General features: G+C 44.6%; 1 protein-coding gene across 1 annotated transcript in view; it reads left to right on the top strand.

Annotated features, from left to right (window-relative positions):
- Positions 1–13,953: 13,953 nt before the first annotated feature.
- LOC106580537 (NMDA receptor synaptonuclear signaling and neuronal migration factor) overlaps positions 13,954–15,498 on the top strand; it is a 60,145-nt gene continuing 58,600 nt past the window's right edge. The window contains exon 1 of the mRNA XM_014161724.3: positions 13,954–14,387. Coding sequence (XP_014017199.1) covers positions 14,317–14,387 — 71 coding nt within the window. The 5' untranslated portion in view covers positions 13,954–14,316. The remainder of the gene's footprint in view (positions 14,388–15,498) is intronic.

Here is a 15,498-nt window from a genome sequence, read left to right as displayed (position 1 = left end):
TCTGTTTGCCGAAAAGGAGATTCCCTGTCGGAATATTAGCGCTTTTCTACGAGAAAAATGACGTAAAAATTGATTTTAAACAGCGGTTGACATGCTTCGACGTACGGCAATGGAATACTTTGAATTTTATTGTCAGGAATTGCGCCAAGCGCGCGACACTTCTTTACTATTTCGGATAGTGTCTGGAACGCACGAACAAAACGCCGCTATTCGGATATAACGATGGATTATTTTGGACCAAACCAACATTTGTTATTGAAGTAGACGTCCTGGGTGTGCATTCTGACGAAGACAACAAAAGGTAATGACATTTTTATAATAGTAAATATGATTATGGTGAGTGCTAAACTTGCCGGGTGTCTAAATAGCGAGCCCGTGATGCCTGGGCTATGTACTTAGAATATTGCAAAATGTGCTTTCACCAAAAAGCTATTTTAAAATCGGACATATCGAGTGCATAGAGGAGGTCTGTATCTATAATTCTTAAAATAATTGTTATGCTTTTTGTGAACGTTTATCGTGAGTAATTTAGTAAAATGTTAGCGAATTCCCCGTAAGTTTGCGGGGGGTATGCTAGTTCTGAACGTCACATGCTAATGTAAAAAGCTGGTTTTTGATATAAATATGAACTTGATTGAACAAAACATGCATGTATTGTATAACATAATGTCCTAGGGTTGTCATCTGATGAAGATCATCAAAGGTGAGTGCTGCATTTAGCTGTCTTCTGGGTTTTGGTGACATTATATGCTGGCTTGAAAAATGGGTGTCTGATTATTTCTGGCTTGGTACTCTGCTGACATAATCTAATGTTTTGCTTTCGTTGTAAAGCCTTTTTGAAATCGGACAGTGTGGTTAGATTAACGAGAGTCTTATCTTTAAATGGCTGTAAAATAGTCATATGTTTGAGAAATTGAAGTAATAGGATTTTGAAGATTTTGAAAATCGCGCCACAGGCTGGCAGTGGCTGTTACGTAGGTGGGACGAATTCGTCCCGCCGGTCCCATAGAGGTTTTATAAATAAGCATCAACCAGTGGGTCTTGCGACGAGTATACAGAGATGACCAGTTTACTGAGGAGTATAGAGTGCAGTGATGTGTCCTATAACCTCTCTGGGGTATGTGGGACACACTCACCAACAGCCAGTGAAATAGCAGTGCGCCAAATTCAAAACAACAATAATCTCATAATTCAAATATCTCAAACATACAACTATTATATCCCATTTTAAAGATACACTTCTCGTTAATCCAACCACATTGTCCAATTTCAAAAAGGCTTTACGGCGAAAGCATAACATTAGATTATGTTAGGACAGCGCCTAGACAAGAAAAACCACACAGCCATTTTCCAAGCAAGGAGAGGTGTCAAAAACCAGAAATACAGCTAAAGTTAATCACTAACCGTTGATGATCTTCATCAGATGGCACTCATAGGACTTCATGTTACACAATACATGTATGTTTTGCTCGATAAAGTTCATATTTATATCCCCAAAAAACATTTTACATTGGCGTGTAATGTTCAGAAATGTTTTGCCCCCCAAAACTGCCGGTGAATGAGCACATCAATTTACAGAAATACTCATCATAAACGTTGACATAATATACAACTGTTATTCAAAGAATTATAGATACACTTCTCCTTAATACAACCGCTGTGTCAGATTTCAAAGAAGCTTTACGGCGAATCTGATGGCGGAATGGTAAAAAACATCTGCATATAAATGGATGAGAGAACTTCCTACTGCCTGAGCTATGTTGTTGATGATCTAAGTCTACAGATGCAGAGACCTGAATTACTTTTGTTTGCCTTTCCCCTCAGTTGTTGGCTTGTTGCAGAACACAGTGGAGTTCAAATGACTGTGACACTTTTTATTTTCTGAAAACTTGCCTTCATAAGGAATACTGCTCCATTACAATGCCTTTTGGTAAACTTTGGAATCCTCCACTTTCATGTCCTCTGGGGCATTGTCAAGGCAAGCAAGCTCTATCTTTCTCTCTTCAACAACATCATTTGAAGAGGCTTCAGCAACTCCATTTGAAGAGATGATAACACTCTTCAATGACTGATAGAATTAATTCAAATTCTGTTAGAATCCTATAATTAATTCTAAATTCTCTTAGAATTCAGTCTAATTCTACAGATGGATGTTCGCTAAAAGGAACCGAGACTGATGTGTTTGAAATATGGGCCAGAATGGGAACAAGATGGAGTCTGTTGACATTTACTGCAAGTTCCTGTTTGTTCATGCATGGTTTTAGTTGAAATGGCCACGCAATTAGATTATGTTCTCTATAAACTATATCCTATTACTAAAATCAACCAGTGCTTCACATTCAGATATCTACAATATCTTGGCAAGGTGGGAACCAACCAATCATTTAGAAGAATCGGGAAAACATATAGCCTAGGGATGATAAAGAGAGAATGGCTGCACCCCAAGTAGTGAGGCTGATTTGAAGTAGTTGTCTGAGTGTTGACATTGATGGCTCAGTGACTCTTCAGCGTGACAGAAGGTTGATCCAATTAGCTATTCCAGCAATCCAATTAACTTCCTACACATGATTTGCAGCCTACTCACTGTCTGACCCTCCAACGCAACACAACCAATGCTGCCAAACTCCACCTAATGATACTGATGCTATTCCCTCCTATCTACCCCCTTTCATCAGGTCCTCTCTACCTCTCGTCTGTCTCTCTACCTCCTCTCATCCCTCCCTCTTTACCTCTGTGCACCCCTCCCTCTCTACCTCCTCTCACCCCTCCCACTCTACCTCCTCTCACCCCTCCCTCTCTATCTCTTCCCCTGCATCTGTCCATCTCTCCTCTCCATCTGTCTACTGACTCTCCTTCGTTGCTCCAACACGCATGTATTTTTCCCTACTTATCTCTCCTCCTTTGCTCTCTTCCATCCCTTCTCCTCATCCTCCTCCTGCTCCATCCTCCTCCATCACTCTTCCTTTCCCCTTCCAATATCTCCCCATGATCATCATTAAAGAGCACCTAACTATCTCACCAGGACTGTCATCTCATTGGCAGCCAATCCATCAGCTGAATGTTTGTATTGTCAGTTGGCTCTCCAAGGTCATATTTAAATGAATTCTCCTAACATCCCTGCTGGTGAATTAGAGGTATATTGCTGTATCCTTGAGCAAGGTCAGAACAGTAATTAGCAATAATGCAAACCTGCTTCAATGTGTAGATCAAACGACAGCTATGCAATGTAAAAATATGTGTGCAATATGGTAATTACCATAGTGGGCAGAGAATGGATTCACTGTCAGACATGATTTGTGCAGGCGAGTATGTTTAAGTGTGTGTGTATGTGCGTGCGTACGTGTGTACTTGTATGTGTACATTTCTCATTGCGTTCTGTGTGTGTGAGGAAAGAGACATGCTACTTCAATAAGACCAAGAGTTGTTACAGCCTCAGGGACCTGGTGAGGTTATAACTGCAGCGTCCCGCTGCCTCACCTGGCCCTTTTAAACCTAACTGTAGCGTCCCTCTGCCTCACCTGGCCCTTTTAAACCTAACTGTAACGTCCCTCTGCCTCACATGGCCCTTTTAAACCTAACTGTAGCATCCCTCTGCCTCACCTGGGCCTTTTAAACCTAACTGTAACGTCCCTCTGCCTCACATGGCCCTTTTAAACCTAACTGTAGCATCCCTCTGCCTCACCTGGCCCTTTTAAACCTAACTGTAGCGTCCCTCTGCCTCACCTGGCCCTTTTAAACCTAACTGTAGCGTCCCGCTGCCTCACCTGGCCCTTTTAAACCTAACTGCAGCGTCCCTCTGCCTCACCTGGCCCTTTTAAACCTAACTGCAGCATCCTTCCGCCTCACCTCATTGACAGCTATTATGCTGCATTGACAACCAACCAGTACGATCAACAAACAATTCTGCTCTTATTTCTAGTTGTCCTCCGCAATGCAATCATGAGATATATGAAGCAAAGAGCGCAACATGAACCAGTTGTTCTCCACAATCATGATTGCATGTAGTCAAAGATATATGAAGCAAAGTGCGTAGCATGAAAGCGTTTCATGGACTGTTTCTGTGTAAAATATACAGCCTATACAGTATGTTGATTCAGCCCCGCTTTCCATGACAGGCCTCTCTCCAATACTATTTTCATTTCATAGGTAAGTCTGTTTTGGGGTTTTTCATGACACAGTGTGCTATATGTCCTGCTGTGAAGCTGAGTATGGTCTTATTCATTGGATCTCCAGCGTGCGTATGGCAGGCAGGGACAGGGAGTCACAGAGCAGAGGCATGTCTGTTCTCTGTTCATGTTGAACAGTAGTAGTACAGTACTGTTGGAGAGTACTGCATGTCTGGGACTTCTGTATAACAGACCTGTGTTCAAACTCTATTGGAAATCATTTCAAATACTAGAGCTTGGCTTGATAGAGCTTGGCTTGATACACAGTGTCTCCTGACCCCTCCTGTCTCAGCCTCCAGTATTTATGCTGCAGTAGTTTATGTGTCGGGGGGCTAGGGTCAGTCTGTCATATCTGGAGTATTTCTCTTGTCTTTTCCGGTGTCCTGTGTGAATTTAAACATGCTCTCTCTAATTCTCTCTCTTTCTTTCTTTCTTTCTTTCTTTCTCTCTCTTGGAGGACCTGAGCCCTAGGACCATGCCTCAGGACTACCTGGCTTGATGACTCCTTGCTGTCCCCAGTTCACCTGGCTGTGCTGCTGCTCCAGTTCCAACTGTTCTGCCTGCAGCTATAGAACCCTGACCTGTTCACCGGACGTGCTACCTGTCCCAGACCTGCTGTCCCAGACCTGCTGGAACCCTGACCTATTCACCGGACGTGCTACCTGTCCCAGACCTGCTGTTTTCAACTCTCTAGAGACAGCAGGAGTGGTAGAGATACTCTCGAAGATCGGCTATGAAAAAGCCAACTGACATTTACTCTTGAGGTGCTGACTTGTTGCACCCTCGACAACTACTATGATTATTATTATTTGACCATGCTGGTCATTTATGAACATTTGAACATCTAGGCCATGTGCTGTTATAATTTCCACCCGGCACAGCCAGAAGAGGACTGGCCACCCCTCATAGCCTGGTTCCTCTCTAGGTTTCTTCCTAGGTTTTGGCCTTTCTAGGGAGTTTTTTGTAGCCACCGTGCTTCTACACCTGCATTGCTTGCTGTTTGGGGTTTTAGGCTGGGTTTCTGTACAGCACTTTGAGATATCAGCTGATGTAAGAAGGGCTATATAAATAAATTTGATTTGATTTGATAGAGCTTGGCTTGATAGAGCTTGGCTTGATAGAGCTTGCCTGGTGCAATGAAGCCAATAGAACAGAAGCAAAACTGCAAACCCTGCCCATCTGTCACTCAAGGCAGTCTAAAGCAAATGCTAAAAGTTTTTGTTAGATTTCAAATAGTATTTGAATCCAGGTCTGGTATGTAAAGGGGAAAGCACGGAGCAGAGTGTATGTTCCGACCTCTTCTCATTGGGTCTGTCTCCATCGTTCACCCCTGTTCATTACTGGTACCTACAACCTGGTGCGTACCCTCATCATTAACAGCTTACCAGCAGTATAATTTATTGACTCGGTCCTACAACAAAGTGCATTTCACAACTAAATGTGTGGGACACTCAGTGCTCTATCCTCAAGTTGTGTGAGTGTGTAGTGTTAAGCCTACTGTCACTTTAGATGGGCAGCGGGACGCGAGCAGAGTTAGACCACAGCAGGAGGAGAACACAGATGGCTTCTTAAATATTCATAAGGGTCCATTTGTCAGCTATGTGTGTTGGAGCTAGTGCTGCTTGAGAGAGAGAGACTTTGACTTTTTGTCTTTCTTTAATGAAACATTCTCATTTCATTAACCCCCCCCCCACCCACCCACCTTAAAATAAAACATGTAATAATACATGTACCATACTCACCTTGCCCTCTACCCCACGATACAAAACAACACCACACATCACAAAAATCAAAACCTCATCACTTCTACAACCATATATCCAAAACATCTTCCCCAGCTATACAGACAGCCCCCCCGACACACCATATCTCCTGAAACATCTCCACACTTTTTATCATTTTATGGAACTCAAATTCCACCCTAAGGCGGTCAGAGACCATCCCATTAAATAATAGTAAAGGGTCTGTTATCCCCCCACCTTTGACCCTGTTCCTTGTTAGCCAAATTGCCAACTTTGCCTGAGCAAACAGAAAATTCAACAAAACACATTTGGCCTTCTCCTTATTTGAATACCTGTACCCCATTATAAACATCCCAACAGTAAAAACCACCTCAACCTTCCAACAGAGACATTTATGGAATTAATCTGGCGCACACAGAAAACACATGAATCACAGTTTCTCTCATAACACAGAAAGGACACCCCTGCCTGACTCCCGGTTCAACCCGTGCCAACCAGCTGTTAGTGGCCAGGGCTCCTTGTAGAACCCTCCACTGGATGTCCCCTGACCTCTTTGGTACTGGAGGTTTGTAGAGCCCCCTCCATCTAAAACCCACCATACTCTCCGCCCCACATACCCCCTGCCACTGATGTGCCTTCACTCCTGTTAGGCTCCTAATGTTCCTAACCTTAATGCAGAGGTTGTAGAGGGCTTTACCTCCCACCCCCTCAAACTCCCCCAGGCTCGGAGTGTTAAAATCGAACAAGTCCTCCAGACCCCCTTGCCAGTCCCCAGTCTCTGCCGTCACCTGCAGTGGCGGAAACATTGGTGGCCCCTCCCCCTTTGGCCGCTCAAACATCCCTCTTACCGACTCAGACAGTGCCTCCTGGACCCTCCTTCACGAATCTCTCCAGCAGCCTAAGAGACGTTATTCCTGTTTGTTGTGCCAGGACTTCCGGGGTTTTCCACTCCTCCTCTCCCAGCAGTCGCAGGTCACCCAGCCTTAGTAAACCCGCTGCCATCAGTTGCCTCTGCATGGTGGCCGACTGATCCGATCTCAAAGGCATGGCTGGGTTGTGGAAGATAGGCTCCTCCCACACCCACAGCCCAGGCTCCACACCCCCTTCTCGTGTGGACCTTAGCAGCTGCCAGGCCCTCAGCACTGCAGAGTAAAAATCTGAGAGACCTGCTGTACTCATCCTCTCCAGCTTCATGAGGAACAGCTGCCGGTCCAACCCTAATCCACCAGTTCTCCTCAGCAGCGCGCATGTTGGTTCCTTCCAGCCGACATCAGTATGGTAAAGCAGGCTCTGCACCGCCTTTAGTCGGAAAGCAGCTACCCTACTCTCCAGTTCCACCAGGCCCTGTCCTCCTTCGTGGACGGTCATGTACAACACTGCCGCCCTCAGCCAGTGATGGAACGACCAGAAAAAAATCCACCAGCTTGTGTTGCAGGTCTGCGAGCAGGGGGGTTGAGGACAGCCAGTTTATGCCACAGGGAAGATGCCACCAGGTTGTTGATTATCAGCACCCTACCTCTACATCACACTTGGGACAGGAGCCACCACTACCTGGCCAGTCTTGACATCACTGCCTGTGACAGCCCCTCCCAGTTCTTCCTGACCCACCTCTCCGAGCCCAGGCACACCCCCAACATTTTAAGCCATTCACAACCCCACTGCAAACCCCCTGGAAGCAGAGGAGGGGCCCTATCCCCCCATGCCCCACATAACAGAGCTTTGCTCTTGCCCCAGTTTACCTTAGCTGACGAAGCTCCCTCAAACACCTTCAGACTAGTCTCTAGTGCCTGCATATCCTGACCATCCCTAACCATCACAGAAACGTCATCTGTATACGCTGACACTGCTCCTGCGTAGCAGGCCCAAAAATGTCTCAATGGCTAGTGTATATAACTGCCCCGATAGAGGGCATCCTTGTCTAATGCCCCGTCTCACCCAGACTGGCCTACTGAGCCCCCCATTGAGCATACATGACGCAGCATACAACATCTTCACACAGGTCAAAAACCTTTCCCCAAACCCAAAAACAGACATCACATTAAAAAGATACTCATGGTCCACTCTATCAAAAGCCTTCTCTTGATCTAAAGAGACCAGTCCAAAGTTCACATTAGAACCTCTCGACAAGTCCAACATGTCCCTGATTAAGAACATGTTTTCTGTGATTGAGCATCCCGGTACACAATATGTTTGGTCCTTGTGTATTATAGAGTCCAGATGGGACTTCAGTCTGTTAGAGAGGACCTTGGCAAATATATTGTGGTCTGCACAGAGCAATTCCACAGGCATCCAGTTCTTAAGTTCACACAAGTCCCCTTTTTTGGGCAGGAGAGTCAGAGCCATCCGACGACAGCTGTAACCCAGATGTCCCATGGCAACTCTCCTACCCCGATGCATTCACGCAACAGGCCAAAAATTCCAGTCCAATTATTCCCCAGAATTTTTTATAAAACTCCACTGGGAGTCCATTGACCCCCAGTGCACGGCCATGGGACATCTGGGTTACAGCCACTGTCAGTTCATGGGACAACGGAGGAATGTCCATTTCATCCCTCTGTGCCAGAGAGAGCTTAGGGAGTTCTGCCAACAAGACCTGAGCACACATAGGATCACAGAGTTCTGCCCTATACAACTCAGTATAAAACTCCACAATCCGCATCTCCCCTACCACAGAGTTAACCAGCCCATCAGACAGCCGTAGACAATGCATACCCTTGGCTTCACCGCTCTGTCTTTCCAAACCAAAGAAGAAAGAGCTGGGAGCATCCATCTCCTTGAGCATGGAGAACCTAGCTCTTACAAGTGCTCCCTTTGCTTTAACCTGGAAAAAACTGCCCAGGTCCCTAAGTAATTCAGCTAAATTAGCCTGGAGGCCTACATTGCCTTGCCCCACCATCTCCACCTTCATCTCACTAATACTATGCTTGAGTTCCTCCAATACTCTCCTAGCATTTGAGGATGAGAGAGCTGTATACTGTTGACAGAAAAGCCGAATTTGGACTTTCCCCACATCCCACCATTGACTCATACTCCTCTCTTTGCTGCCCCCACCTTTCCCCAAAAATCTGGAAACCTGAGCAAAAAGTATCATACTGTAAGAGCTTTACATTAAACCTCTAATTGGATGCATGCCGAGGCCCTGGTGAAATAGACAGCCGAGCCACGGCTATGTGGTGATCTGAAAAAGCCACAGGGAGAATGGTAGCACCCAACAGCCTATTGCTCTGATTCCTGGACATGTAAAAAGGATCAAGTCGGACTGCACTCACCCTAGCCCCAAAGACCTTCACCCATGTATACTGTCTTGTGTCAGGATGTTTATTTCTCCAAACATCCACTAGGTCGAACTGATTAATGATGTCCCTTAACACTCCCACTGACCCTGAATGAGGCTCTTCCCCATTTCTGTCTTTCGTAAAATCCATTGTCCAGTTCCAGTCCCTGCCGACCACCAGCGTCTCCTCAGGCGATACCTGTTAGAGTTCCTGTCTAAGACACCCAAAAGGAACCCCACCCTCTCTCTCCCTGTGTTAGGCGCATAGACATTTATAAAGACAAACCCCATGTTGTTAATTTCTGCTTTTACAACAAGCAGTCTAACCCTACACACCTCCTTTTAGGAGCACATCTATACAGACAGATCCCATACAAAAAGGACTGCCACCCCTGCACTAAAATTTGGCACAACACACTTGCCCCCTTCCAAAAGAGCCCCCAACCGACTTCATTCACCACATCACTATGCGTCTCCTGCAGAAACAACACCTGTACTTTTTTTTGTTTTACATATTCACCCAACACATTCCTCTTTCCCGCATCTCTGGCACCATTTATATTAAGCGAGCCTACCTAAAGAGCCTCCATAAGAAGTGGGAGAAAAGCCAGCAAAGAAAGAGACCAATAGCAATGCTCAAAAAGCCCCAGTGCCAGAAAGAAACTATTAATCTGAACAGCGTCTGAAGGTAGACCTTTACGCACTATTGTGACCCACTTCCTCAACCTAAACTATTTCCTGGGTGAGAGGACACCATGCCCCTCATTTTTCATAGGATATTGTGCTGATCTTACAAACTTTCTCGGATCAGAAAAAATAAATTTTTCCACTTTTCAGGAACCTTGTCAGTTCCCTCACCATGTACTTTGACCCCTCTGCTTGACTGGCTGTCAGCTCTGGACCCATTGAGGAGGAGTCTGAAAAAAGGCCCCCTCATCATCCTCTTCCTCAGACTCACTTTCCTCCTCCTCATCTCCATCTCCCATCCTGACCACCTGCCCTTTCTCTGTAGTCGCGGCCTCACCCCAGCGCCAGGAAATGGTTCCTTGGTGCCTTTGACCACCCCAGCCTCTCCCCTCTAACCTCCTTTCTTCTCCCCCTTTTTCCTTTTCCGCTTGACACCCTCCTCCCACCCCCCAGCCTCTTACACTTCCCCACTATACTCTCCTCATCCACTAGCATAACCTGACTAGACCCAGCCTCATCTACACCACCATCCATAGCATGACTAGACCTAGCCTCATCTACACCACCATCTGTAGCCTGACTAGGCTCAGCCTCATCTACACCACCATCACTGGTATGACTAGGCCCAGCCTCTGCTGCCTGTGTCTCATTGCCCCCTGCACGTTGGCCTCGATTTCCCCCACTGGCTCTTGTACCCTCACCTTGTCTACGGCCTTTATGTGGGCACACAAAGCTCTTATGCCCCAAATCCCCACACTCAACACCGTAGACTATCTATGCTGGCAAACCTTGGTAGATCCCCTCCCCATGCCTCACTTTAAAATGCACATTTAGCTGTTGCTCATTGTTATTCAGAAACATGAACACTTGCCTCCGCAACGAAACAACATGCTTAACGGCATCTGACTGAAAACCTACCAACAGTACACGAAAACCGCTAGCAAACTTACCAAAACGACTCCGCTCTTTCCTGATTTGATCATCCATATTAAACAGACGCAAATTTGCAACTACCACCCTGGTCAAATGGATAGAAAGAGGCGAAATTGGCACCAACACACCCATTACAAATATTTCATTAGCAACGAGCCTACCCACCAAAATAGCTCTTTTCTTGAACACAGCCATCGACTTGTTCATTCTGGAAGCAGAATGTTTAAATTCAGCTCCTACCTGTTCACCGACCGCGAGCAGAACCTCCTCCACCTTAACTCCATTCTCAGGAACACACCTGAATCCATGCCGTAACGATGGCGTCTCCTCTACGCTAGGCTGAGAAGCCATCGCGCACACCACACCTTCCAAACCCCAGGAAACTAAAACTCTGTCCTCTTCCACCCTAACTTTGAAAAAAATTGTGGATACCGCTAAAACAAATAGTGCATTAACCCTTCACCATAGAAAAGATGTAACGCCCTGGCCATAGAGAGGGGTTTTTTGTTCTTTATTTTGGTTAGGCCAGGGTGTTACATTGGGAGGGCGTTCTATGTTCTTTTTCTATGTTTTTGTATTTCTTTGTTTTGGGCCGTGTGTGGCTCCCAATCAGGCACAGCTGAAGTTCGTTGTTGTTGATTGGGAGTCACACAAAAGTGCATGTTTTTCCGTTGGGGTTTTGTGGGTAATTGTTTCTGTCATTGTGTTTCACCTGACAGGACTGTTTGGCTGTCAGTTTCTTATTTTGTAGTTGTATAGTGTTCCGTTTAATAATTAAATATGATGAACACTAACTCCGCTGCGTTTTGGTCCACTCTCTCTCACGGCAGTCGTTACAAAAGAAAAATTGAAAGAACAGACCAAGGACAGAATCAAGAAAATAAGTTAGGACAGAGCCCTCCACACCAAACACTCAAACTCCAAAAAACTCCCAGCATCTCACCGCGAGAGAACGACAACTTCAAGCTTCCCTGTACAAACAAAGACACAGGGGAGTGTATGTGAGGTGCTGTTGAACTGGATTCTCTGGGAGGGAAGACACACCCATGTTGGCAGTCATCTTGGTGACCATGTGACGGCCATTTTTAGATGCTCAATACTGGCTGACGCTCATGTAAACAAAAACCCCGGAGACCCAACAGGAAAAACTATTTGCACAGAAAGTACATTAAAATTGCCTGTAAATATAATTGTTAGTAATTGTTAGTATAATATAATTATGAGACAGGCTTTGTTTGTATCCAGACACTCAAAGCCAAGGCTTTTAATCAGACTAGAATGTTATTTGGAGGTTGGGTTGGGTGCCCATTACTACTGCTTGTCTGTGTGTGTATGCTGCCTGCACCTCATGCCTATTCATTTGCGTTTGTCCTAGTTAAATCCTATATTCCATCCACCTCTAAGACTGGGCAGGGCCAACCATAGGTCTGGTCAGGCAGACAAGTACCCACCATGCTTGCCAGAAGGCACCTTTAAGTAGAGAAATAGGTGGGTACTCTTCTCTATGACTGTCTCGCAATCATTTTGATTATTTAAAATGGCCCAAAACCTCTATAAAAAGACCTAAACTTCTCCCCTAAAGCCAACCCCATCCCTGGCTAATGTTGTGGTCTGAATTTCTCTCCCACTATCTGCCCATTGTATTAATAAACATACCCCCAGGACACTGTCTTAACTCTTCCTCTTTTGGCTGCAAATCTGAAGAGGACTCGCTAGTAAGTTCATCTGCATGGTCAGATGTCCAAATGTGCTCTTAGCATTTGTGTTCTCTATGATGTCCACATGGAACTCTGTTTCTAATCTATCAGGCTGTAATCTCTTCTACAAATATGGGAAAAACCTTCACGCTACTTTCTTCCTCTACAATCTTTCAAAAACTGAAGGGTGGTTCACACACACAAATAGACAAAAACAGAAATTAATTTTTCATTTTCAATAAATGAATTTCCTTCTTGCTTTTCAGCAGGCATGGGAAAAATTCACACTGATGTCTCAGTGTCAAGTGTGTGTAACTGAACCATACTTTCTTCACTTCTCTACCCATCCTTGGTCTCTGTCTGGAAGTCACTGCTGTCCTCAGTAGCAACCCGTCAGTCCTGTGGATCCAAAGACACATGACACATCCCAAATAGCACCCTACCCCCTATATAGTGCATTACTTTTGACGGGCTCTGGTTAAAAGTAGTACACTATATTGGGAATAGGGTACCATTTGGGATGCACTCACAGATCTTTTATTTTTTTTAATTTTTTTTACATTGCTGTCACATGCTGCCTTTCCATCATAGACACTATCTGTGGTGCTGAAAGAGCTGTTGTGGAGAGTGGAGTGGGGGTTGTCCATGGTGCTGAAATAGCTATTGGAGCTTGGGGTGTTGTCCACAGCACTAAACCACACCTGCCAATAGAATTTGGTTAGATGGATGGCATGGTTGGTCAATGATGTCATCTCGGTATATAATGTGTTGATGTCAGTGACAAGGTCACCAAGATAGATGATGATTCAGGCTTTGCTTTGAGGCAAGGGCCGATTTACTTCCTCTTCATAAATAATAATTGTGCCATAAGATGCACAATTCAATGGGACATGAGTCATGCCTATTGAGTACCTCTTAGCAAAAGTGGAAATGAAAGTAGGTTACTCAATCTAGAGTATACAATGGGATATTAATGTTTTCTTCCAGTCAGTTTTTATTCTCACTCTCCTTGCAACTGGTTTCATAATAAATTAACAATTCATGGCAATCATTTAGCTAACCAAAATGCCACTATTCCAAATCATATCAAAGTTTAGTTGTCACGTGCACCGAATACAACAGGTATTTACTTAAGGCTCTAAAGAATAGTGCAAAAAAGGTATTAGGTGAACAATAGGTAGGCAAAGAAATAAAACAACAGTAAAAAGACAGGCTATATACAGCAGCGAGGCTATAAAAGTAGCGAGGCTATATACAGACACCGGTTAGTCAGGTTAGTCAGGTATGTACATGGTTAAAGTGACTGCATATATGATGAACAGAGAGTTGCAGTAGCGTAAAAGAGGGGGTGGTGGGTGGGACACAAAGCAGATAGCCCGGTACCGCTTGCCATGAGGTAGTAGAGAGAACAGTCTATGACTGGGGGGGGGGGGGGGGTGTAGTCCTTTTATGGCTGTCGTTTCCTTCCTGTCCGTCCATTCCTCTCCGCTTCAGTTGACTCAATGAGGAGTTGAGCGCAACAGAGGCAGGCAGTCAACGGCGCGCAACGAGCCACCAGTGCATCTGCTGTTGGTGCGCTTGCAGTCACACACTACAAGCTTTCCATCTTTAACGTGAGCTTTATAGATTGAAATTAAATTAGTATGAAATAACAAAACTGGTTTAAAAAAATTACTCAGCGAAAAGGGGAGTTTTTCTCCAGGTGCGATGGTTCCGCTTTCTCTCCGTTTTTTTCTACGAACGTTTTTCTTCCTTCATATCTGATCGCCCATCAGTGGAATGATCTGGCTTTTATCTTGTGTCGTTTCCACTTCAGCATGGGAACTGCCGGGTCCAAAAGGAAGACTTTAAGGACCGATGCAATATCTTCTGTGGCCGCAAAAGTTAGGTGAGTGCCCGGGGCGGAGCTCCTCCGTAGCTCTCTGGTATAATAACTGGAGGGATGCATGGTGCATGTCACGGTGCTGATGTAGACGTGTCTACCGGGCGAAGTAGCGACTCCGCTGAATTGTTCGAGCAGTAATAGCAAACTAGCTGAAACGAAAATTATAATTATATACAAATGCTAGCCTAAAATATATTTGTTTCCCAGTTTACTGCTGTGGCGTTATGTGATCAAATATCTGCTTTACAAAAGTATTTACATTGCAATGATATCTTTAATTTAATTGATAGGCTAAATCTGCTGTCATAGCAACCTTCCTGTAACTTATATTCCTCTACTGTATTTTATTTGTATTAGGCAACAATGATAATGCATCTTTCCAAGTCCTTGGACAGCATTGGGAATTTGTAACAGCTTTTTTTGACAACAGAACATGCTGTTATGGATTTTTTGGCATCATGGTTTGAGCAATAAGAGTTAGTAAAATAAGCATTTAATTGTACACTCCTTATGTACTGTAGACTACTGTATTTTTCTTCCAGCGTTACACTTCCTATTATCAAGCTTCTTGAAGCCCAGTAGCCTAAAGGGAGTTATTAGTATTTTATACTTTTTAGATAAGTTACTTAGGAGTGTTTGATCTGATATGAAAAGGCATATGAAATGCCACCAATCAACTGCACACAACACTGAATCCTAAACCCTTGATTGTAAATGGCATGTAGCATGGTTGGCAACAACACATTTTCTGAAATGTTTCAACTGTTTTAAGCTTCCCAACGAACAGGCTCTGGGATCTACAGTGTACCAGAAAATGTATTCTACACTATTATTTAAACACCAAAACAGCAAGAAACGTGCCCGAATTTGGTCAAATGGTAGTTTTGAAAGACCTATAATTGGGCATGACACAGCGTGGAGCTAGGAACACAAGCATTTTGCTACACCCGCAATAACATCTGCTAAATATGTGTATGTAACCAATAAACACCAAAACAGCAAGAAACGTGCCCGAATTTGGTCAATATTTTGTTGTTGTAAGATCTATAATTAGGGATGACACAACGTTTATGACTCATCTCTAACGCATCAGGTTTGGTGATTATTTTCCTTG

This window comes from Salmo salar, chromosome 20 (assembly GCF_965601325.2).
Source record: "Salmo salar chromosome 20, fSalSal1, whole genome shotgun sequence".
NCBI lineage: Eukaryota > Metazoa > Chordata > Actinopteri > Salmoniformes > Salmonidae > Salmo > Salmo salar.
This window is presented reverse-complemented; position numbering and strand designations above follow the sequence as displayed.